Source organism: Leucoraja erinacea, chromosome 18 (assembly GCF_028641065.1).
Source record: "Leucoraja erinacea ecotype New England chromosome 18, Leri_hhj_1, whole genome shotgun sequence".
Taxonomy (NCBI): Eukaryota; Metazoa; Chordata; class Chondrichthyes; order Rajiformes; family Rajidae; genus Leucoraja; species Leucoraja erinaceus.
In genome coordinates this window covers 33,960,229-33,983,805 of record NC_073394.1, presented here as the reverse complement: position 1 = coordinate 33,983,805, position 23,577 = coordinate 33,960,229, and the positions used below count along the sequence as shown (strand labels likewise).

At 44.0% G+C, this 23,577-nt stretch overlaps 1 protein-coding gene across 3 annotated transcripts in view; it reads right to left on the bottom strand.

Annotated features, from left to right (window-relative positions):
- Positions 1 to 17,647, bottom strand: part of LOC129705894 (astacin-like metalloendopeptidase) — a 95,568-nt gene extending 77,921 nt beyond the window's left edge. For 2 of the 3 annotated variants that reach the window (XM_055649789.1, XM_055649788.1), the window contains exons 1-4: positions 17,582 to 17,647; positions 15,715 to 15,869; positions 15,611 to 15,638; positions 7,415 to 7,483 (exon numbers count right to left, since the gene is read on the bottom strand). In XM_055649789.1, coding sequence (XP_055505764.1) covers positions 7,415 to 7,483; positions 15,611 to 15,638; positions 15,715 to 15,774 — 157 coding nt within the window. In that variant the 5' untranslated portion in view covers positions 15,775 to 15,869; positions 17,582 to 17,647. Of the gene's footprint in view, positions 1 to 7,414; positions 7,484 to 15,610; positions 15,639 to 15,714; positions 17,411 to 17,581 lie in introns of those variants that run through there. The other variant, XM_055649790.1, reaches the window with a different exon arrangement.
- Between the last annotated feature and the right edge of the window lie 5,930 nt (positions 17,648 to 23,577).

The window sequence follows — 23,577 nt, the reverse complement described above, 5'->3', positions numbered from 1 at the left end:
CCCCCCCCTCAAAGGCGCCAAAATCGCGCACACGGCCTTTCACAATCTTCCAAATATTCATCGTCTCCCCCTTCAAAGCCAAAGCCAACCAACGGGTCCCTGAACTCTAAATCTCCAAACGTCGGTTTCCCTTCAAGATTGTTCTTTTTCTCCCGTTCCTTTTGTTCCTTAATACACCCACATTCCTTCCTCAAGGTATCTGGAGGTCTGTTTCCTTCATTATCGTCTAACTCTATTCCAAGCTTCAAAGCTGCCTCCTTCCATTTAGCCTTGGTTGCAGCCTCTCTACGTGCTTTTACTTCTTCATAATACTTTCGCCATAATCCTATCAGTGCCTTTGCTGCATCACTGTTACTGCACTACCAAATAATCTTCTCTATGTATTCAACTCCCTTCAATCTTCCAACACCTCCCTCGGGCCATAAATCATCTCCTAATTTCTTATTTACTGGCAAACAGGAAGCAAAGAGTAGGAGTAAACGGGTCCTTTTCACAATGGTGGGCAGTGACTAGTGGGGTACTGCAAGGCTCAGTGCTGGGACCCCAGCTATTTGCAATATATATTAATGATCTGGATGAGGGAATTGAAGGCAATATCTCCAAGTTTGCGGATGACACTAAGCTGGGGGGCAGTGTTAGCTGTGAGGAGGATGTTAGGAGACTGCAAGGTGACTTGGATAGGCTGGGTGAGTCGGCAAATGTTTGGCAGATGCAGTATAATGTGGATAAATGTGAGGTTATCCATTTTTGTGGTAAAAACAGGAAAGCAGACTATTATCTAAATGGTGGCCGAATAGGAAAAGGGGAGATGCAGCGAGACCTGGGTGTCATGGTACACCAGTCATTGAAAGTAGGCATGCAGGTGCAGCAGGCAGTGAAGAAAGCGAATGGTATGTTAGCTTTCATAGCAAAATAATTTGAGTATAGGAGCAGGGAGGTTCTACTGCAGTTGTACAGGGTCTTGGTGAGACTACACCTGGAGTATTGCGTACAGTTTTGGTCTCCAAATCTGAGGAAGGACAGATAAGTGGAAGAATGGGGAGGGAGAGGGAGAGGTGTAGGGGGAGTGGTGGAAGAGGGACAGAGCAGTATGGGGGAACGGAGGAGGGGGATGAGAGGGAGAGGGAAACACAAAAACATAGAAATTAGGTGCAGGAGTAGGCCATCCGGCCCTTCGAGCCTGCACCGCCATTCAATATGATCATGGCTGATCATCCAACTTATTATCCTGTACCTGCCTTTTCTCCATACCCCCCTGATCCCTTTAGCCACAAGGGCCACATCTAACTCCCTCTTAAATATAGCCAATGAACTGGCCTCAACTACCTTCTGTAGCAGAGAATTCCAGAGATTCACCACTCTCTGTGTGAAAAATGTTTTTCTCATCTCGGTCCTAAAAGATTTCCCCCTTATCCTTAAACTGTGAACCCTTGTTCTGGACTTCCCCAACATCGGGAACAGTCTTCCTGCATCTAGCCTGTCCAACCCCTTAAGAATTTTGTAAGTTTCTATAAGAATTCCCCTCAATCTTCTAAATTCTAGCGAGTACAAGCCGAGTCTATCCAGTCTTTCTTCATATGAAAGTCCTGACATTCCAGGAATCAGTCTGGTTAACCTTCTCTGTACTCCCTCTATGGCAAGAATGTTATTGGCAAGGGAGATGGAGAGAGGGGAGGAGATTGGACTGGGGGAGGGGAAGAGAGAGGGGAGGGGGGGAGAGAGGTGTGGGGGTGGGAGGAGGGGAGGGGAGGAGGGAGATGTGGTAGGGGAGAGGGGTAAGAGTGTGGAAGGAGGGGAAGAGTGGGGAGGGAGAAGGGGGGTGGGGGAGAGGGATGGGGGTGGGAGGAGGAGGGGAGGAGAGGGGGAGAGGTGTGGGGGGGGGGGGGTGGGGAGGGGAGGAGGGAGATGGGGTAGGGGAGAGAGGGGGTAGATTGTGGATTGGGATGGATGGGGGGTGTGGGGGGAGAGTGGGGAAAGAGTGGGGAGGGAGAGTGGGAGGGGGAGGGGGGAGAGAAGTGGAAGAATGGGGAGGGAGGGGTAGGGGGAGTGGTGGAAGAGGGACAGAGGGGTGGGGAAGGGGGGGGGGGGGGGAGAGAGGGAAAGGGGGAGGGAGGGATGGGGGGGAGAGGAGGGAGGGGGGAGGGGGAGGAGGAGGAGGGGGGGGAGGGGGAGAGGAGTGGGGAGGAGGAGGGGGGGAGGAGAGGGGGGTGGGGGAGGGAAGTAGAGAGGGATGGGGAGAGGGGGTGTGGGGGAGAGGGGAGAGAGGGGGAGGAGGGGAGATGGGGCGGGGGTAGAGAGGGGAAGAGTGGGAGGGGGGAGGGTGGGAGGGGGGAAGAGAGTGGGGGAGGAGAGGGAAGGGGAGAGAGGGAAGGGGGTGGGGGACGGGGGGGTGGGGGGGGGGGGAGAGAGGAAGTGGGTGTGTGTGAGGGAAGGGGGGAGGGGGGAGAGGGAAGAGGGGGGGGAGGAGAGGGGGTGGGGGGGTGGGAGGAGGCGGGGAGGAGAGGGAGATGGAGAGGGGGTAAGAGAGGGATGGGGAGGAGAGATGGGGGGGGGGAGCGGGGAGAGAGAGAGGGATGGGGAGAGGTGTGGGGGAGGGGGGAGATGGGCTGGGTGGTAGTAGAGGGGAAGAGTGTGGATGTAGGGGGAAGAAGATGGGGGGAGGGGAAAAGGGGGGGGGGTGGAGGAGGGAAAGGGGTGAGGGAGGGAAAGGGGTGAGGGGGGAAGGGGGGGGGGGGGAGAGGGAAGGGGGTGGGGGAGAGAAGGGGGGGAGCAAGGGGGGTGGGGGGGGTGGGGGAGAGAGATGGGGGTGGGAGGAGGAGGGCGAGGAGTTGGAGAGGGAGATGGGGGGAGGAGAGAGGAATGGGGGAGGGGGAGAGAGGGGATGGGGATGGGGGGGGAGAGAGGAGAGGGGTGGGGGGGAGGGGGAGAGAGGCGAGGAGATGGGGTAGGTGGTAGAGGGGGCAGAGTGTGGATGGAGGGGGAAGAGTGGGGGGGAGGGGGGGGGGTGGGGGAGAGAGGGAATGGGGTGTGGGAGAGAGGTATGGGGGAGGAGAGGGTGGGATGGGGGACGGGGGGAAAGGGATGGGATAGGGGAGGGAGGGGTAAGAGTGTGGAGGGGAGGGAGAGAGGGGGGGGGGGGGAGAGAGGGGAAATAGTGGGGAGGGAGAGTGGAAGGGGGAGGGGTAGGGACAGTCCATCTGTTCCCCCTTCCCTTTCACCCCCAATCCTCTTTCTCTATTCCCACACACATGATGACACGCTTCGACACAGGCTGCGGGGATGGGGCTGGGGCTGGGGCTGGTGCAAAGGCATATGTAAATAGATCCATTCCGATTGGACATCTGTGAGCATTGGGCATTGTGACATCACACGATGGAACCTTCACTAACATTCTATGGATGAGAAGTAGTTTTTTTTTTTATTTTGGTGGGGGGGGGGAAAGAAGGATTTGATTAAAAATGTGTACATAAACACGACGAAATTTAATCAGGAGTGGATACTTGGAATGAAAAGTGAAATCTCTACCGAAATGGAAAAAAATCTCGGCGATTCTGCGTCTGGTGTTGGCGTAGCAACGAATTAAACGCTGGCACCCACAAGTCAGGCAGACACACACACACACACACACACACACACACACAGTTTTAAATATAGATAGAAGATAGATAGTAGCCAGTGCCCTAAATATGAAAGTCCGGAATAGATCAATAAAGGATCTCTATACAATAGCCAGTCCTTCAATATGAAGCCCTGAATTTAGTTAAATTTGGATCGAAGAATTTAGACCTTTACACTCCCATAAATAACTTTCCACTACTTTAATTCCTTTCCCCCCCTTATCCAGGTACTAATAACAGATGAGGCTTCAAATCCTCTCAGTGTTATTTGGAAGTATTTTCAGCCAATTCTACTACACACAGTTCCCAGTACTGTTTCGAAGTCTTCAAACCTATCCAAAGTTTTTATATTACTCACGCAGGCGGGGACTCCAACACCGCTAGGCTTCTTCCTACAACCAGCTAAGTACCTGGGCTTCAGCACGTCTTCCGCTTCATGCTGGTTTTCAATGCCGATTTTTAAAAGTGTCCTTCCAATTACACCCTCAGCACCGACACAGTACTTACTCTCTTAGCACTGTCTCCTACTCAGCCCTGTCTCTTACGATACCCCAGGCAATTCTGGCATCCCAGTCTGAGCCGGGGGCTCCAACCCCTAAAGCTCTCTGGTGTCAGGCTAACTCAATGGTACCTGACCACAACAGCTATCGTCTTAACTAAGCTGTGGGACTTGAACCCACTAGAGAAAAGCCTTGTGAGCCTAACCCCCACCATACAACCGAGGCAAGGACTCGAACTCTCACCCTCAGTACTTGCCAGACTAATAATTCTCTGTTCTCGTCGGGAGTCCTAACACAAGCGTGCGAATGATCGATTTGTCCCGATCAGCGAAGCGGGGAAAATCGATGCAAAAACCGCACCGTGGCACCGATTTCTCCTCTTGCAATCTGGAAGGACTCAACTCCCTGATCGCACATTTATGCTTGGCACGCTGTTGAGATCCCGGCCGAGCCCCCAATGTAATTCTGCTCCTATTCTCACCCCGTTAGTCTGGTTCAGTAAACCACTGAGTCAGGCACTGGATCAACTAAACTTTTTTATTTCTCCAACACAAGCACACTTCCTATACGATACCTAACCAACACCGCGGGCCCGATCCTTGTCTCTACTCATCCAAGCCCTTCAGCCTCGCGCGAATAGACACCTCGAGCAGGTCAGCAAGGTCCCAAGTGCTCCAACAGAAAATCGACGCAGACTCATGTGCTGTCACCTCTTATATATTGCATCGGACCCCTGGCGCGAAATACATGGGAAGGGCAACCCGTACAAACCAATCATAAATAAAGATCATACAATACATTAATTGACAGTTCCCTAACCCAATCACAAAATACCCCATTACTTGTTTCTACATAAAGTTTCTAATGGAAGACAGTTCCCCTAAGTAAAGAAACGTTTTATCAGGTAATATAAACAATTCGGGAAAGGCCCCTTGCCTTGACCAATCACAAGATCACAAGATAACAATGCAAAGACCAAGCAACATAGATACCAGTGCTATTATAACATACCATTCCCCAACCAATCCTGATCATGCATTTACAGCAAAGCTCAGCACTTTCTGCAAAATCCTCATACATATTAACAATTGAGGGGACATCTGGACATCAGTGCTTGGCTTCCTCCCAGGACCCAGACATTCTGGAGCCATAAATCTCATGGTCTTTGCAGCCTTTGCAAAAACATGCAGGTTTTGTAAAAGCAAAATTCCTCCATTTTGTCACACACTAAAATGGCCAATATTATCATTGTTCCCACTAGATGTGATACATAATAAAATAACAAAATGACTGTGAGCAGGATTTGGCAATGTGGCATCTCAAGTTTGCTCTGTCATTCAGTAAATTTATAGTTGACACGCAGATATGCATAACTCATGCAGAATAGCAATCTGCTCATGTCCAACATTGTTGTAGCAGTGGAGTTCTTTATAAGTAGCACTCTTCTGTTCCTTTGAAGTGTTCATGGATGGTATCTGCGCCCATTGTAAATTGCTAAATGTTTACAAATAGTATCTTGCTGTTCGATGAAGGTAGCAATGAGCTCCCTTGTGGTGCTGGTTTCTGACGGGCACAGTACCGGACGCACCACACATCCTTGTCCTCCATGCAGCTGGTAAGCTCTTTTGTCTCTGCACATGCGTCTTCCATCAACGTCTTCAACATCGTCTTGATTGGCCATACCGGGTCATGTGGGCTGTTCCCACAACACAACCTTGCTTGCTGGCATTTCTTGGGTGGCAGTGACAGTGACCAACGAGCCTCATCCTTCTCGACCTGACCTTCTCGGTCAGAGGTGGGCGTTGGTGATGTGGTAGACATCCGAGACGTCCATATTATTGAGGGCTTTTCATGCGAGCACTTTCCGGACCTTGATGTCATTCTCCGAGCTCATCATCGTCGCTCCCAGGTACTTGAAGTCCTCCACTTTCTTGAGAGATGCATCGCCACTGTTAAGATCATGCGCCATGCAGCCCTTTCCAGGGGCATGAGAATCCTCCAAAGCCCCTGATATCTTCTGCCTCTTGGACTGACAGACCTGACAAAGAACAAACTATCAGCTTGTTCATGAAAATATCCCAATTGTAGTTATCCAAGTCTCTTCAGGCTGTAGGTTGTTTGTATGCAGATTTTGAATCTTGCAGGAAACATCTTGAGCCATCTCCTACCAGGATCTTCTAGTGATGACTTTGGTAGTTTCCTGTTCATGGCATTTCCAACAATATATATTTTAAACTGTTCATTGTCGTATTTAATTTTAGTGACTATCTGTTAGTGATCTTGCATAATCTACTGCTCAATGAAGTACAATCCCAATGGAAGCCATGGGCACGGTAAATAAGGACCTGAAACGAGCAGTTCAGAAGTCTTCTGAAAATTTGATTCCAAAGGGTAACTGATGGCCATGATGGCATTCTTAAACTGCACTATTTCTATTTTATTCCTTTACCAGTTTTAGCCATTTGGCTCAAAGTCAATGTCAAACCAATAGTAATGTAGCAGAAGAACGGAGTGAGGGGTTTAAAATGAGATGCGAAACAATTAATCATTGCTGTGCTTTCCATGAATAAATACTGCTCATATATTTTTTAATTGTTATAATCAATGTTTAACTTAATTAATTTTATAATTCTTGTGTGAATTATCCAGTACAAAAATAGGTCATCTTGTGTCATAAGATAGTTCTCCAAATAACTTGATGAAAATCAAAAAGCGGATGAAGGGAATTCTGAAAAAGTCTTGAAACAGTTTTCAGTTCAGGCAGTATAGATGAAAAAAAAATAAAAAATTAATATTTCAGATTGTAGATGAAGGGTCTTCAGCCTGAAACATGATCTCTCTTTTTCCACTGATGCTATCAAACCTGTTCTCATATTTTCTGCTTTTATTTCTGAGAAACCATTTTGTCCCATTTGGCTCCTCCAAAATGTCTCAATAAATTTCAACATTCACTCATTACTTTTCATAAACCATTACAACCTTAACATTGTTTAAGCAGGATATTCCATCACTAAATATCCTTCTACATTTAAAAAACTGTAATATTTTCCTTTCAATTATTTCTTAATATGCCTTCTTGATACTGATTCACAGGGCAATATTATTTGACCAGTTACATTATTAAATGCGTCAGAATTTTTGAATTCACAAAAATCTATAAAACCTCAGCCTTGTGGAAACCACCCCAGCATTTCATTTCCCTTAATAACTAGCTTTTTATCTTCAATCCATCAAGTGTGACATTAATATCATTTAAAGATCTATTTTCTTTTCAAACTTTAATCCAAAATATCTTACATAGTTCTTTGTTCTGTTTTAAAATTATACGAAACACATCTTGTTCAGTTTCTTCGCTTTTCATGCCATCTGAAAATGAATCAAAGGTTAAAATGTAATTAATTTTATAATCATATTTTGAAATGTTTACACAAATGGACTCCTTGGCCCTTGGTGAGGGGTATTTCGGCACTCTTCTAATTTTTAACAGTTGGATTTTATATAATACTAGACTAAGTGGGACCCGTTGGGTCCCATGTTCACACGGGAGGGCTGGTCCCCCGACGCAATATTCCACCTCTCCACCAATTCCAATATTGGTGGCCAGTGGGGGGGCTTTCTGGAGTGCTGGTATGGGTTATTGGGGTGGCAGCTCAGTCCCTCAAGCCTGATCTGCTGGCAGCTAACTCACGGCTGGTGGGCTGGCAGTTGACTCATGACTACTCTTTGAAATTCCATCTTGTAGAGAATGAGTGAGGCACACCACTTCCTGGTTTTATAGTCCCTCCCCCTCCCTCCAGCAGGGGCATCAGAGAGAATGGTGATTTTTTTAAACTTCAAGCCAAAACACCCAGGCCACCATTTGCAGTAAATAGTGCCTTCCAACTTCAAGCCAAAACACCCAAGCCACCATTTGCAGTAAGCAGTGCCTTTCAACTATAAGCCAAATCACCCAAGCCATCAGTTGCAATAAGTAGTGCCTTTCAACTTCAAGCCAAAGCTCCCAAGCCACCATTTGCAGTAAGTAGTGCCTTTCAACTTCAAGCCAAAGCTCCCGCCACCATTTGCAGCAAGTAGTGCCTTTCAACTTCAAGCCAAAGCACCCAAGCCACCATTTGCAGTAAGTAGTGCTTTTCAACTTCAAGCCAAAGCACCCAAGCCACCATTTGCAGCAAGTAGTGCCTTTCAACTTCAAGCCAAATCACCCGCCACCATGTGCAGTGAGTAGCCTTTCAACTTCAAGCAAAACACCCAAGCCACCATTTGCAGTAAGTAGTGCCTTTCAACTTCAAGCCAAAGCTCCCAAGCCACCATTTGCAGTAAGTAGTGCCTTTCAACTTCAAGCCAAAGCTCCCAAGCCACCATTTGCAATAAGTAGTGCCTTTCAACTTTAAACCAAAGTTCCCAAGCCACCATTTGCAGGCAGTGCTTTTTTACTTCAAACAAACGATATTTTCATTTTCAAACCACATTAAGGGTACTCACAGTTGTGTAGAAATTTGTTCAGTGGCATTCAGAGCTCAGAGAGGCGTGACCCTTGGGTTCATCCATCTTGCAGAGAGTGAGTGAGGCACACCACTTCCTGGTTTTATAGTCCTCCCCCTCCCTCCAGCAGGTGCAGCAGAGAGAATGGTAATTTGTTTAAACTTCAAGCCAAAGCTCCCAAGCCACCATTTGCAGTAAATAGTGCATTTCAACTTCAAGCCAAAGCACCCAAGCCACCATTTGCAGTAAGTAGTGCCTTTCAACTTCATGCCACCATTTGCAGTAAGTAGTGTCTTTCAACTGCAAGCCAAAGGACCCAAGCGACCAATTGCATTAAGTAGTGCCTTTCAACTTCAAGCCAAAGCACCCGTCACCATTTGCAGTAAGTAGTGCCTTTCAACTTCATGCCACAATTTGCAGTACGTAGTGCCTTTCAACTTCAAGCCAAAGCATCCAAACAACCATTTGCAGACAGTGCCTTTTTACTTCAAACAAACCATATTTTCATTTTCAAACCACATTAAGGGTACTCACAGTTGTGTAGACATTTGTTCAGTGTAAGTAGTGCCTTTCAACCTCAAGCCAAAGCACCCATTTGCAGTAAGAAGTGCCTTTCAACTTCAAGCCAAAGCACCCAAGCCACCATTTGCAGTAAGTAGTGCCTTTCAATTTCAAGCCAAAGCACCAAAGCCACCATTTACAGTAAGTAGTGCCTTTCAACTTCAAGCAAAGCACCCAAGCCACCATTTGCAGTAAGTAATGCCTTTCAACTTCAAGCCAAAGCACCCAAGCCTCCATTGGCAGTAAGTAGTGCCTTTCAACCTCAAGCCAAAGCACCCAAGCCAACATTTGCAGACAGTTTACTTCAAACAAACCACATTAAGGGTACTCATAGTTGTGTAGACATTTGTTCAGTGCCATTCAGAGCTCAGAGAGACGTGACCCTTGGCTTCATCCATCTTGCAGAGAGTGAGTGAGGCACACCACTTCCTGTTTTTATAGTCCCTCCCCCTCCCTCCAGCAGGGGCTGCAGAGAGAATGGTGAATTTTTAAAAAACATTAATATCTCTCTGATTTGTCATTGATGGGAAAAATCCTCTGCACCCGTAAGGCGGAGGGGGGCTCTGAGCGAGGTGGCTAAAAATGACGGCCGTAGATGGCGGCGTTCCGTCGGAAATCGCAGCACAGTGGGCCAAAAGCGGTCAAGATCAGAGATTTAGTAATATATATAGATTTTAAACTGTGGTTGGCAGGGTTGTACCCTGTTTTGAACTAAAGTGCGACCTCTATCAACTGCCACTGGATCTTGGACTTTCTGACAGAGAGACCGCAGTCAGTCCGTGGTGGCAAGAACCTCAGGCTCGATCATGCTGAGCACCGGCTCTCCTCAAGGCTGTGTGCTCAGCCCGCTGTTGTTCACACTGCTCACACATGACTGTGCTGCCAGATACAGGGACAATAAGATCATAAAATTTGCGGATGGCACAACAGTGGTGGGACTCATCAGCGGAGATGACAAATCAATGTACAGGGAGGAATTAAAACAACTAGTGGACTGGTGCGGCAACAACAATCTAGCATTAAATGTCGACAAAACAAAGGGGATGATTGTCGACATCAGGAGGGCGCAGCCAAAACACCCACCCCTCAACATCAGTGGCACCACAGTGAAGAGAGTGGAGAGTATTAAGTTCCTCGGAGTGCAAATTACAGACAGTCTCACCTGGTCCAGGAACAACACTGGGATTGTCAAACGGGCCCATCAGCGACTGCACTTCCTGAGGAAACTCAGACAGGCCTCACTCCCCACCAACATCCTCAGGACTTTCTACAGGGGCACGGTGGAGTCTGTACTCACGTACTGCATAAACACGTGGTACTCCAACTGCAACTGCTGAGACAGGAAGGCTCTGCAGAGGGTAGTGAGGGGAGCAGAGAGGATCATTGGCGTCTCCCTACCCTCAGTACAAGAACTGTTCCAGAGCCGCTGTCTGAAAAATGCTGAGAATAGCTAAGGACAAACTGCACCCCCTCCACACACACCTGGATCTCCTGCCATCAGGCAAGAGATACCGTAGCATCAAAGCCCAACTACAAGACTGCTAAACAGCTTCCTGCCACAGGCTGTGAGGCTGCTAAACAGTCACTCTGTACTCACAATCACCTGATTCTGCGGTCTTGCACTGACATTTTAATAACTCTGGCACTGGCCACTCAAATCAGCTGCCCTGGACATTTTAATATTGCTGTTTTACCTGCTTTTAACTATTTATACTGTTTCATCAGTGACTGGATTGTTTTTATTGTTAGTATGTGTGAAATGTTTTAAGTTTCATGTGCGATGCTCCGGTATTCCCTGGGAAACGTCTTCCCATTTTGCACTGTACAACTGCTGCTTTGCAAGATGACAATAAAGGTTGATTAATTGATTGCCATCTCCATATAATTTGCCAAAACCACTGTATCATTATTTGTGGCACAGTGATCAGTTGTGCGAATAATTTTATATTTCATAATGATAACCTCTACTCAATTGATTGCAACACTCATCTCCTTCCTATTCTCAATAAGATAGGAGTTGTGTTCCCTCCAATGGAATTCCCCAACAGTAGAATTCTGCAACCTGTATGTCCCTACCCAAGGGCACAGTACAAAAAACATAAATTATGTTTAAGTGATTCACATCAGAAATAATATTGTATATGTATATCATGATTTAGCTTCTTTGAAGAAAATGAGTTATGGATGGAGCCTTAACAGGACAATTCTTTCATTAAGTATTTCTATATTAATCCCTTTACAAATGAAGCAAAGAACAAAAAAAAAAGGGGGGTTTCCTGGATTGTTGGTATAATCTGGAGGGGGTAGCAGTGTACAGGACAGAGCCTGAGAACCATCTGTAGTTCTGCACATGAAAATAGTGTTGTGCATTGATCCTGGATGCTGCAGTGAAAAAACAATACAATTTCACAATTTCCAATTCCCATTTCTCTATATCAGGAACCAAACAAAATAATTATTGAATACATTTTCTAAGATTCATTCCCTCCATTTGGTGCTCTCCACTTACCTGAAAAGTAGCTGTTTCAATTTACAAAGAACCGCACTTCAAACCCAATGCCTATAAACTAATGTGTGGTGTTAAAACCACAAGTGCTACTGAAGTCCTATTATTATTTTTCTTCTGCTTATTGCACAGCACTACACCAAAAATGTAGTGTTGGGAACCAAAGCTGTGTCCAGAGTTGAGATGAGGTGAGAGCAGAGAGAGTAGGGAGACGGGTGATGGTGTAAACGTCTATAACAGATCTGATCAGGGATTCTGTAGGGAAGGTTCGTCAGCTAGTGATCAGTGAATGGTACTTTAAGGGCCTGTCCTACTTTCACGACATAATTCACGACCTCTGCCAAGTTTTCCCTTGACTCATACTCGCAGCATGGTTCTTACAAGGTTGTAGGAAATCATGATGCTAGTCGTAGGTACTCGTGGCATACAGTAGGTCGGTGCGTTTTTCTAGCCTGATGAAAAATGTCCACGAGTAAAAAAGGTTGTGAATTAGGTTGTGAAAATGGGACAGGCCCTTTACTGGTAAAAGGATAGTAGTGGAGATCAGAGTCATCAGTGAGGTTGTGCGGGATATCAACAGGCAAAAACAAGTAATAGTTAAACAGTGAAGTCCCAGTCGAAAAGCATTAATCAACAGTGGGTGTTCCAGAGACAAGGTAGACACATTTTCATCCACATTACTCTAAAGAGACGGAAATTAACATGATGGTAATTGAGGCAGGCCCGAGTCTGGAGTCATATCATATTGTATCATATATTTAAGTATGACTCATTCGAGGAAATGTCTGGTTGAATTTCGAAAGAATTATGAAAATTTAAAAATGGTCATAATCATGTCGCAATGCCCAGAACCCGAGGAAGCCGAAAGAGTTATGGAAGTCTTGTTTTTGGATTTTACGCAGCTTCTTCCAGCCTCTACAAATAACAAAGAGTTAGGTTGTAAAACCCTCAATGTAATACTTTTGTGTAATGATATACAACTGCACATTTTAAAACTGTAATTCTCACCAACACATTCATTCATTCTTGGAATAAACACATTACACAACCAAAAATATAAATATGTATTAACTAATGCATAAGGCCCTTATCCAGGCTTTTGTAACATTTGGAGAACAATTATCAGAGAACAATTAATTCCAAATGTTGGAACTCCAACACCAACTCTGGACACAGCTTTGGTTCCCGACACTACATTTTTGGTGTAGTGCTGTGCAATAAGCAGAACGGTTATCAACCTGAAACATTTGCTCTGGCGCTCTACTGAGGTGCATGATCTGATGAGCATCTCCTGGGTGTTCTCTTTTTATTTCTGATTTTCAGCATCTGCAGTTTAGTTTAGCCTTTTGTTTGGAGTTTTGAAAAAGCTCTTGTTTATATTGAATGATTAATGGTAGGACTAAAGGCTAAACTAAACTGCAGATGCTGAAAATCAGAAATAACAAGAGAACACCCAGGAGATGCTCATCAGGTCATGCACCTCAGTAGAGCGCCAGAGCAAATGTTTCAGGTTGATAACCGTTCATCAAACTATACTGATAAACCAGTTCTAATTAAAGGTCAATGATCAGAAGTATTGTATCTGTCTCCACAGATATTTCCTGATCTCCTAGGCATTTGTAACATAATTCAAAACTCTAATATCACCCTCATTTGCCTAGCTGGGCCCTTTTCACCAAATCGCAGTGTCTTCTGAAAATGTGTCTTGGCTTTAAAAATATTATTTTTCTTTTTGAATTCCTCCACCCCTGCAACTGTCTAATATCCATGCTCACCAATTAAGGTATTTTATTATCTGCACCATATTAGTAGTCAAGTCTTTAGCTTCTTGGCTTTAAACTCTGGAACCCATCCCAAAACACATCAGCCTCTTTGGTCTTGCTTTGGATGCTCCTTAAAGCTTTATTTGTGCCCAGCCTTTAGGCAACTGCCTTAACATCAATAATTCTTCTGAATTATTTATTTAAAAAGTTACAAAACTGTAATCGCTGGGCTTGAATGTGCTAGATTTGGCTGCAGGGGAAAGTGCCGTTGGAGTTGCAACACCTAACCCAATAGCTGTTCCTTTACCACTATCCAAGGTCTACAGCAATTCTTTGAGACAGAGGTTCACATGCACCTTCAACTTCATCCACTGCATCAATTGTTCCCGTTGTGGCCTCAGGCAAATCGGTGGGACCAAGTGTAGACTAGGTGATTGCTTTGTCGACCACTTACGTTCGATCCGCCAAGGGCTGTGGGATCGCCTGGTTGCTAACGATTTTAATTCTCCTTCCCATTCCCATATTGATACAGATACAAAACTTTATCATTGTATGCTTTGTAGTCACCTTCCCCTAGCTAACTGGAAGGAATGGGTGATGTTTCGGGTCGAGACCCTTCTTCACTCTGAAGAAGGGTCTCGACCCAAAACGTCACCTATTCCTCTCTCCAAAGTTGCTGCCTGTCCCGCTGAGTTACTCCAGCATTTTGTGTCTATCCTAGCTAACAATAATCTACTCTACATTTTCCTTGAACTTCGTCCCCGTTGATGGCTCGTTTTCACACCTTACCCTCCCATATATTTGTGTCTCTCTCACCCCTGACTTTCAGTCTGAAGAAGGGTCTCGACCCGAAACATCACCCATTCCTTCTATCCAGAGATGTTGCCTGTCCCGCTGAGTTACTCCAGCATTTTGTGTCTATCCTAGCTAACAATAATCTACTCTACATTTTCCTTGAACTTCGTCCCCTTTGATGGCTCGTTTTCACACCTGATCCTCCCATATATTTGTGTCTCTCTCACCCCTGACTTTCAGTCTGAAGAAGAGTCTCGACCCGAAACATCACTCATTCCTTCTACCCAGAGATGTTGCCTGTCCCGCTGAGTTACTCCAGCATTTTGTGTCTGTCTCATACTGTCCTTTCTGTTCTGGGGCTCCCCCATTGCCAGAGTGAGGCTATACGCAAATTAGAGGAACAGCACCTCCAATTCCACTTGGGTAGCTTACAACCTAATAGTATGAACACTGAAGTTTCCAATTTTAGGTAACCTACAAACACCCATTCACCTCCATGTGCCACACCCCTTCCCACTTGCTTTTCCCACCCACTCCCTTCCCCTGGCTGCTCTTGCATTGATTTCTCCCTACCCTCCCACCCCTTCCATCAGTAGTCCTTCATCTAGCTTCACAATTTACAACCATGCATATCTTTTGTCTCGCCTATTTCTATCTCTAGCCTTCACAATCAGCTATCAGGGAACCACCATTCCTGAGGTCATCTATTTCCGGCTGTGATTTGTCAGGCCCCTTCTCTCTTCTGGCTTTCTTTCTAAATCTCCCCTACAATCAGTCTGAACAAGGGTCCCTGTCACCTATCCATGTTCTCCACAGATGCTGCTTGTCCCACTGAGTTACTTCAGCATTTTGAGTCTTTCATTCTACAGCAAACTCTAATTAAATTAATTAATTTAATTTAAACTTATTTTGTCAACACGTTTCAACTCTGATCTGAGACTGTGATGGATGTTTATGTTAAAATGTATTTTGTGTGTTCTGTTGCTTTTTATTAGTACGGCTGTATGGCAAATCACATTCCTCGTATGTTGCAAAACATACTTGGCTAATAAAGTAAGTATGAGTATGAGAAGACAATCTTCCGCTCACTATGTAAACTAGCACCCCCAATATACAAACCCCACCTTCTTAGCAAGCTGAGCTTCTGCCAATAAGAATGCTTATTTTGTTGGTAACTTTAGAAGGCATAGAACATTCTGCAGAGTATGTGGATTAAGCAGCAACCAGATAAAAATAAACATTCCTAGATTGTAGATGTCAAGTGGCCAATGTCTAATTAATTGTAACTCTACATCTTCTTTTGCCTTCATTTTTGAATTAATGTAAATATAGTGTTAGTTCTGCTTTCAAATTTGACAGTCGGAATAATTAACACGAGAACCAGACCTTTTAAAGTTGAATTCTTGTAGTCCATCTGCATTAAAAGAAATTTGTGTTAGAAGTGCAAGTAAATACTTTGAACTAAATATTTTAACGTGTTCATCTCTTACCAATGCAGAATGAATGCATCTCAGGGCTAAAGTTAATAGCACTGCAATTGTTAAATCCATCTTCTCCCCTCCGTGCTATTAAGGCAGGATGCCTCAGTTGAATGGAGTGAAAGATGTCATTTGTTAAATGTTGTAGGCAATAAAGTGTGTAGTAGCTTTATTAAAATAGAAATAATCAGTTAGCATTAGCTCTAGAAAACATATAAAATTGCCAAAGCATGGAACAACAGTTACCAAAGATTAATTATCAGTTGAAGTACACTTTAACTTCACATTCCAAAATGCAATTTCCTTCACACAGAGGAAATGGAATGAATTACACCATCCCACTCTTAAGCAAAATTATTATGAGAAATTATCGAAGCAGCTGTCATCTGTACAAAGTTGTCAAAAGCTTAACGATAAAAAATAATTCACACTGCAACATCAAAAAGCAAAATATTAACTCTATAACTGTTTCAGGAGGGAAAAATTGGGAACAGAATTACCAAATCAAGATTGAGAGAGGTTATATGCACCTCGCTGCAGTCACATTGAGTAAACACAAGAGGGTCCTGACTCAAAACGTCACCTGTCCATGTCCTCCAGAGATGCTGCCTGATCAAGTTCAAGTTTGCATTTATTGTCACTTAACCAATTAAGGTACAGTGAAATGTGATTTATATACAGCCATACTAAGTGAAAAGAACACGATACACACATAAAATAAATTTAACATAAACATCCATCACAGTGGAATCAACATTCCTCACTGTGATGGAAGGCAATAAAGTTCAGTCATCTTCCTCCTTTGTTGAGTTACTCCATCGCTTTGTGTTCTACACTTATCATAAAGCTGATCATGTGTCTTTCGGGTCTTTGGCATATTGCTGGAATTACTTGCATTATGTGGAATGATCCTGAGGTGAAAAGAATTTGGATAATTGTGGCCTTTACTTTCATAAGAATATTCCTGGCTAACGGCTCTGCAGTTGCTGGGATAGCAAGATATGGAACGTCATTGTCACTACCTCTTTGTAGAGCAGTTTCTCAAGATATTGCTCTTCAGTCATACATTCACTGAGTTACTACTCTCTTATGCCTGTTGATGAAGTCTATAGACAAGTCCTACTGGGCAGATACCTTTCCACCTCTTTTTGACTCTTCTGACTGGTTGTCATGATTTCAATTCTCCTGTTCCACATCCCAATAAAGAAAACGGTTATTTTGATTTCCAATTCAATTAGCAATATATTTAAAAGTCATTAGGATTTCTTTAAATGGCATGGGTGGGGGAAAGTGTGTTTGCTGATGAATACGAGGCCTCTTATAATACATTACATTAGTTGGACCCAATTTGCATTATTAACATTGTTGTTGTTATGCTAGAGTTGAAGTCAAGAGATGCCTACTCTTTCTAAGTACACACATCCAATATCAATCCACTATCACAATCTAATACTCATAGTCCTTCTCTGATACGTATGGGACAATACCAGCTTTGCACTCATTACATATCTAATCCACTACTTATTATCTTCTTAACTATTCTTGTGATAGCTCTTTCAATCTTCCATTTTCTAAATCACACATGTATGGATTTACATTGTGTGGAACTGCTCGCATGAAGGCACTTTAATTCTATTGTCTTGTTTTGATCTGATTGAGTGTTGGAGAGAAAGATGACTTAACTGTTACTTTTCAAGAGAAGTAAATTAAAACCTTAAAGAAAAACAAAAAAATAAATATTTTGAAAAAGACACCAAAATGTTGGCACAAATGACGAATGATCAGGCTGTCCATTTGTTGATTCTGGACAACACAGTAGAAATAAATTCAAAAGTTAAACTGGCAAATTATCTTCTCAAATCAATTAGTGTTCAAATACCTTCAGCTTTTTATATTGATCCAAAAGACAACGCACCCCATCATATTATAAAATGTGTTTTTCTTGGCAACACCTAATATAGAAACAGGGAACATTTTAACTAGGTTTGGCAAGGCAACAGTGAGTGTAAAATTCTATAACAGATGCTGGACAGAAAACTACTTAGTCATAAATTCAATTATTATAAAGTCAGACTTGTGCCATGAGTTGTCTGACGCCAATGTTCCCGATATTGGGGGAGTCCAGAACCAGGGGTCACAGTTTAAGTATAAGGGGTCGACCATTTAGGATTGGGATGAGGAAAAACATCTTCACCCAGAGAATTCTCTGCCACAGAAGGCAGTGGAGGCCAATTCACTGGATGTTTTCAAGAGAGGGTTAGATTTAGCTTTTAGGGCTAAAGGAATCAAGGGATATGGGGAAAAATCAGGAACAGGGTACTGATTTTAGGTGATCAGCCATGATAATATTGATTGGCGGTGCTGGCTCAAAGGGCCGAATGGCCACCTCCTGCACCTATTTTTCTATGTTTCTATCAACATCCTTATGCAGCATCGAGCTCATGAATCCCAGAAAACTAAACAGGGAAACTTACCCACTTCTAGAATCATCTGTTAGGTCAGATATGTTACATGCATTACATCAATTTGTTACTTGCAATATTTGGTTCCTTGAAACTTGCTAAATTTGTACCAAAGTGATGACTGATTTAGGTATGGCACAAAATGCGTCCACCATATTAATGAGCACATAAGTTCACTTTAAACATCTGTTAACAAAAAAATATTGCCATCAGAGTAATATTAATTACATGCAACAGTTCGGTACAAGAGTTTAACACTTACTAATAAGCGCAAAATGCTGGAATAACTCAGCGGGACAGGCAGGATGTCTGGAGAGAAGGAATGGGTGACGTTTTGGGTCGAGACCCTTCTTCAGACAGTCACCCATTCCTTCTCTCCAGAGATGCTGCCTGCCCCACTGAGTTACTCCAGCATTTTGCGTCTATCTTCGATTTAAACCAGCATCTCCAGTTCTTTCTTACACAATCTTACTAATAGTCTATCTTCAAAATGCACAAGTGAATAGAAATCAATGCAAAATCCATCTATTATGCTTGCCATATTACCTTTGAAGTGATGTTATCCACAGTACACTTATGCTGTCTTTCTGGGCGCCTCAATACTATCGGCTATGGGGTTCCAGGATTTACCTTTGTCGACAAGCAAGGAAGATTGATTTGTTTCCAAATAAGGATGGTGCGCATCTTGAAGGAGCAGCTGCAGGTAATAGTGCCATGTGCCTGTGCTTTTCACTCTAAGGCGTGATGGGTATGGGTTTGTCAGTGTAGCCTAAACAAATGGCTGTAATATAAACAGTTGGATGGATATTTTGGATATACCATGGATATTTTTAAATCAGAGATAGACAGATTCTTGATTTGTATGGGTGCAGGGGTTCTGGGGAGAAGGCAAGAGAATGGGGTTAGGAGGGAGGGATAGATTAGCCATGATTGAATGGTGGATTAGACTTGATGGGCCAAATGGCCTAATTCTGCTCCTATCACTTACAGTGTGATCTTAGTTATCATAGGTGTAATGGCTATGCACGGATGCTAAACCAATAGGCTGCTTTAACCTGAATGTTGTTGAGTTTCTCGAGTGTTGTTGGAGTTATGGTTGGTGAATGGATGGGTGTGAATGATGAGAAGGCAGAAGAATGGGGATGAGATGGAAATATAGATCAGCAATGATTAAATGGTGTAGACAACTCGATGGGCTGAATAGCCTAATTCGGTTCCTATGTCTTATGGTCTTATTATGGTGTGAGGATTGATAAATTCACCACAAGGTATTAAAACTCTAACATGCTTTTGTACCAGTTGCCACTTGAGTTTCCAGTCAATGATGACCCCCATAACTCTTATAGGGAGGGGTGGAAGTTAGGAGAATGCTGCTATGACTGAAAATTTAATAGTGTGAACATTACTTGCCAAATAGATAGGTGCAGAAAAGAACTGCAGAAGCTGGTTTATACCTACGATGTACACAAAGTGGCACTGATCAGATGCATTTCTCCTTGCAGGAACTAAAAGTGAATTGTATGCAATTTGTAGAATGTTCAAGTCTGCAGTGGACGGTATTGAAAGGGATTATCAATCACTTCCAAGTTAATTAATTGTTCCAGTTCCATCAAACTGTCAGAGCCTTCCCTGCCTCAGTTCATCAACTGGTAAAACCCTTGATCATTCCATTGTATCTTGCAATTTAACGATTACTAGACTAAGTGGGGCCCATTGGGTCCCAGCTTCACACGGGAGGGCTGGTCCCCCAACAGAGAATCAGGTGAGAGTGTGAGAGAGAAGGGGGAGAGGGTGGACAATCAATTTTAGACATTTTCATCTTTTTTTACAGTTGCAAAAGGCACAAAGTTGCAAAAGGCACACAGTTGCAAAAGGCACACATTTCAATAGCCACACAGTTGCAAAAGGCACAGTTTAAAAACACATAAAGGGCACACACAGGTCAGTATTCTCATTGTTCTGTAGATTTCCAGCTCAGACTGAGAGTCGTGACCCTCTCCCTCCCCTAACTTGCAGAGACTGAGCTACGCCCACACTTCTGGGTTTTATAGCTCCTCCTCCTCCCACCGGAAGGGGCATGGTCTTCATGGCGTGATTGACAGGAAAGAGAATCTCAACATTTTTTAAACGTTAATACGTCTTTTATTTTTAATCGATGGGAAAAATCCTCTGGCTAGTGGGGGACTCTGAGTAAGGTGGCCAAAAATCACAGCCGTAAGTGGTCGCGTTTTATCTAAAATCAATATACAGTGCATGCAGGAAGTGGTCAAGTTTAGACTATTAATTATATAGATAACATATGCATGACTGGCTCCCAAATTTTATTCTCCATAACATGAAATTTGTCCAAAGCTTTACTGCACTATCAGTTTCAACAACCTGAATTCTGATGTGCTAGCATTGAGTTCGCCTGTTCTCCCTGTGACTGTGTCAACCTGCGTAGGATGAGCACCAAATGAAATTCCTGCTGAAAGGAGGTATGGTTCAGACCCCAGTGAACACACGAAAATATGAACAAGCATAGGCCACTTGGCTCCTCAACCCTGCTCTGTCATTCAATATAATGGTTTCAAATCAGATATAGATAACTGTACTTATCTATATCCACCATAAGTATATCCAATGCTCTGGCCACCACTACCCTCGGGGGCAGTGAATTCCTGAGATTCACTACCCTGGGAGAAGAAATTTCTACACACCTCAGGTTTAAATGACTGGTCCCTTATGTTGTAGCTATGTCCCCTTGTGGAAACATCTCAACATCTACACTTTTACGCCCATTTAGGATATTATATCGTTGAATAAGATGACCCTCATTCCTCCAAACTCCAAGGAATACAAAGACAAACTGTCTGGCCAATCTTGATAGGCCAACTTTCTTCTCCCAACGTTCTTCTCTCCCCTTTTTTGAGCTTTCTTCTGCCTTCCCCCGCCCACAATCAGAAGGCACTCAACCCGAAACTACACAACTTTAACAAAACCTCCCTATTCTTAAACTCCAACGGTCTTCCAATAAAGGCGAACCTGCTTTCTTAACAACTAGTTGGGCCTGCCTGAACCTTTCAATTCATGCACCCACCGAGATCCCATTGGCCTTCATTCATTTTCTGTCTCTCTACATTTAGATAACATATTTAGATAATTTAGATAAACCCGCCTTTTAAAAAAAAATCCTTTCCCCACAATAAACTCTATTTGCCAGGTTTTTGCCCAAATGTTCATTCTATCTACATCCTGTTGCAGAACCACATTGCCCTCATCACAATACATCCTTCCACATGTTTTTGTATCATTGGCAAATTGATAGAAGAAAGGCATGGTACTCAGACTTGGCAGTCCTATCCAACTCCTGCTCTCCACACCTGGAACACCTGGCTGTGAAGTGCCATCTCTTCTACGTACCGAGCGAATTCACCTCCACCATCCTGAACATGGTCTACATCCCACCCCAGACTGATGTTCATCTGGCGCTGGGGGAGCTGCACCCATGGTCAACAAGCACCAGACGGCTTACAAGAAATGTGTTGAGGAATGCATCCCAAAAAAACCTTCCGAGTGTTTCCTAACCAGAAGCCTTGGATGAACCATGAAATCCGCACTCTTCTGAAGTCCAGATCCCGGGCATTCCGGTGTAGAGATACAGAAGTTTACAAGAAGTTCAGATACGACCTTGGTAAGGCCATCAAAAAGCCAAAAGGGACTTCTGCTCCAAGCTGGAGGATGAGACGGATGTTCGGCAACTGTGGCAGGGCTTGAATGCCATCACCTCCTACAAGGTGAAATCAGGAGGCAGCTTAATGGTCAGCAAAGCATCACCTGACGAACTCAATGCGTTTTACGCATGCTTTGATAGGGAAAACACTGGTGTGCCTTCCTGAGCCCCCATTCGCCGTGATGGTATTTCAGTCACAGTCACAGAGGCCGACGTCAGAATATCCTTCAGGGGGGTGAACCCTCGGAAAGCGCCCGGACCTGATGGCATATCCGGTCGTGTTCTAAAAACCTGTGCGGACCAACTGGCTGGTGTTTTTACAGACATTTCCGAGGTCTGAGGTTCCCACCTGCTTTAAAAGGGCATCAACAATACCGGTGCACAAGAAGAGCAAGGTGACGTGCAACATTAATAGCCCATTGTGTTTAAGAAGGAACTGCAGATGCTGGAAAATCAAAGGTACATAAAAATGCTGGAGAAACTCAGCGGGTGCAGCAGCATCTATGGAGCGAAGGAAATAGGCAACGTTTCGGGCCAAAACCCTTCTTCAGACCCACATTAATTAATAGCCCATTATCTGTTCATTTGCACTTTATCAGTTTATTTATTCATGTGTGTATATATTTATACAATGGTATATGGACACACTGATCTGTTCTGTATTCGTGCCTACTATGTTTTGGTGTGCTAAAGCAAAGGAAGAATCTCATTGTCCTATCAGGGACACATGACAATAAACTCTCTTGAACTTGAACTCAATTACTATCGACCAGCGGCACTAACTTCTGTGGTGATGAAGTGCTTTGAGTGGTTGATTATGGTGCATATCAACCCTACCTCGACAAGAACCTCGACCCACTGCAGTTCGCTTACTACCACAACAGATCAAAGGTGGATGCGATCTCACTGCCTCTCCACTCTGCTCAGGACCACTTGGACAACAAAAACTCATATGAGAGGCTGTTATTCATTGACAACAGCTCAAAAAATTGTACTGAAAAAATCTGTAGTCTCCGAAAATGTCGGATGAATTTTGTTTGTTTGAATGGTTCAGGAATTGTATATATTTATCAATTGAATAAAGTATATTTTGAAATTAAAAAAAAAAATTGACAACAGCTCGGAGTTTAATACGATCATCCCCTCCAAGCTGGTTACCAAGCTCTCAGAACTGGGTCTCTGCGCATCCCTCTGCAATTGGATCCTCGACTTCCTCATCCACAGACCACAGTCTGTCCGTATTGGTGGAAATGTGTCATCCTCGATAACAATCAGCACGGGAGCACCTCAAGGCTGCGTGCTCACCCCCTGCTTTACTCACTCTATACTCATGACTGCGTAGCCGGTCATAGCGCGAACTTCATCATCAAGTTCGTCGACGACACCACTGTTGTGGGACGAATCACTGATGGTGACGAGTCAGAGTATAGAAGTGAGTTCGACCGATTGACCATTTGGTGCCATCACAATAACCTGGCTTTCAACAACAGTAAAACCAAGGAACTGATTGTGGACGTTGGAAGGGGTAGGATAGGGACCCACAATCCCGTTTATATCAACAGGACAATGGTGGAAAGGGTCAAGAACTTTAAATTCCTGGGCGTGCTTATTTCCGAAGATCTTTCCTGGTCCCAGCATACTGATGCAATTATAAAGAAAGCACATCAGCACCTCTACTTCTGAGAAGACTATGGAGAGTCG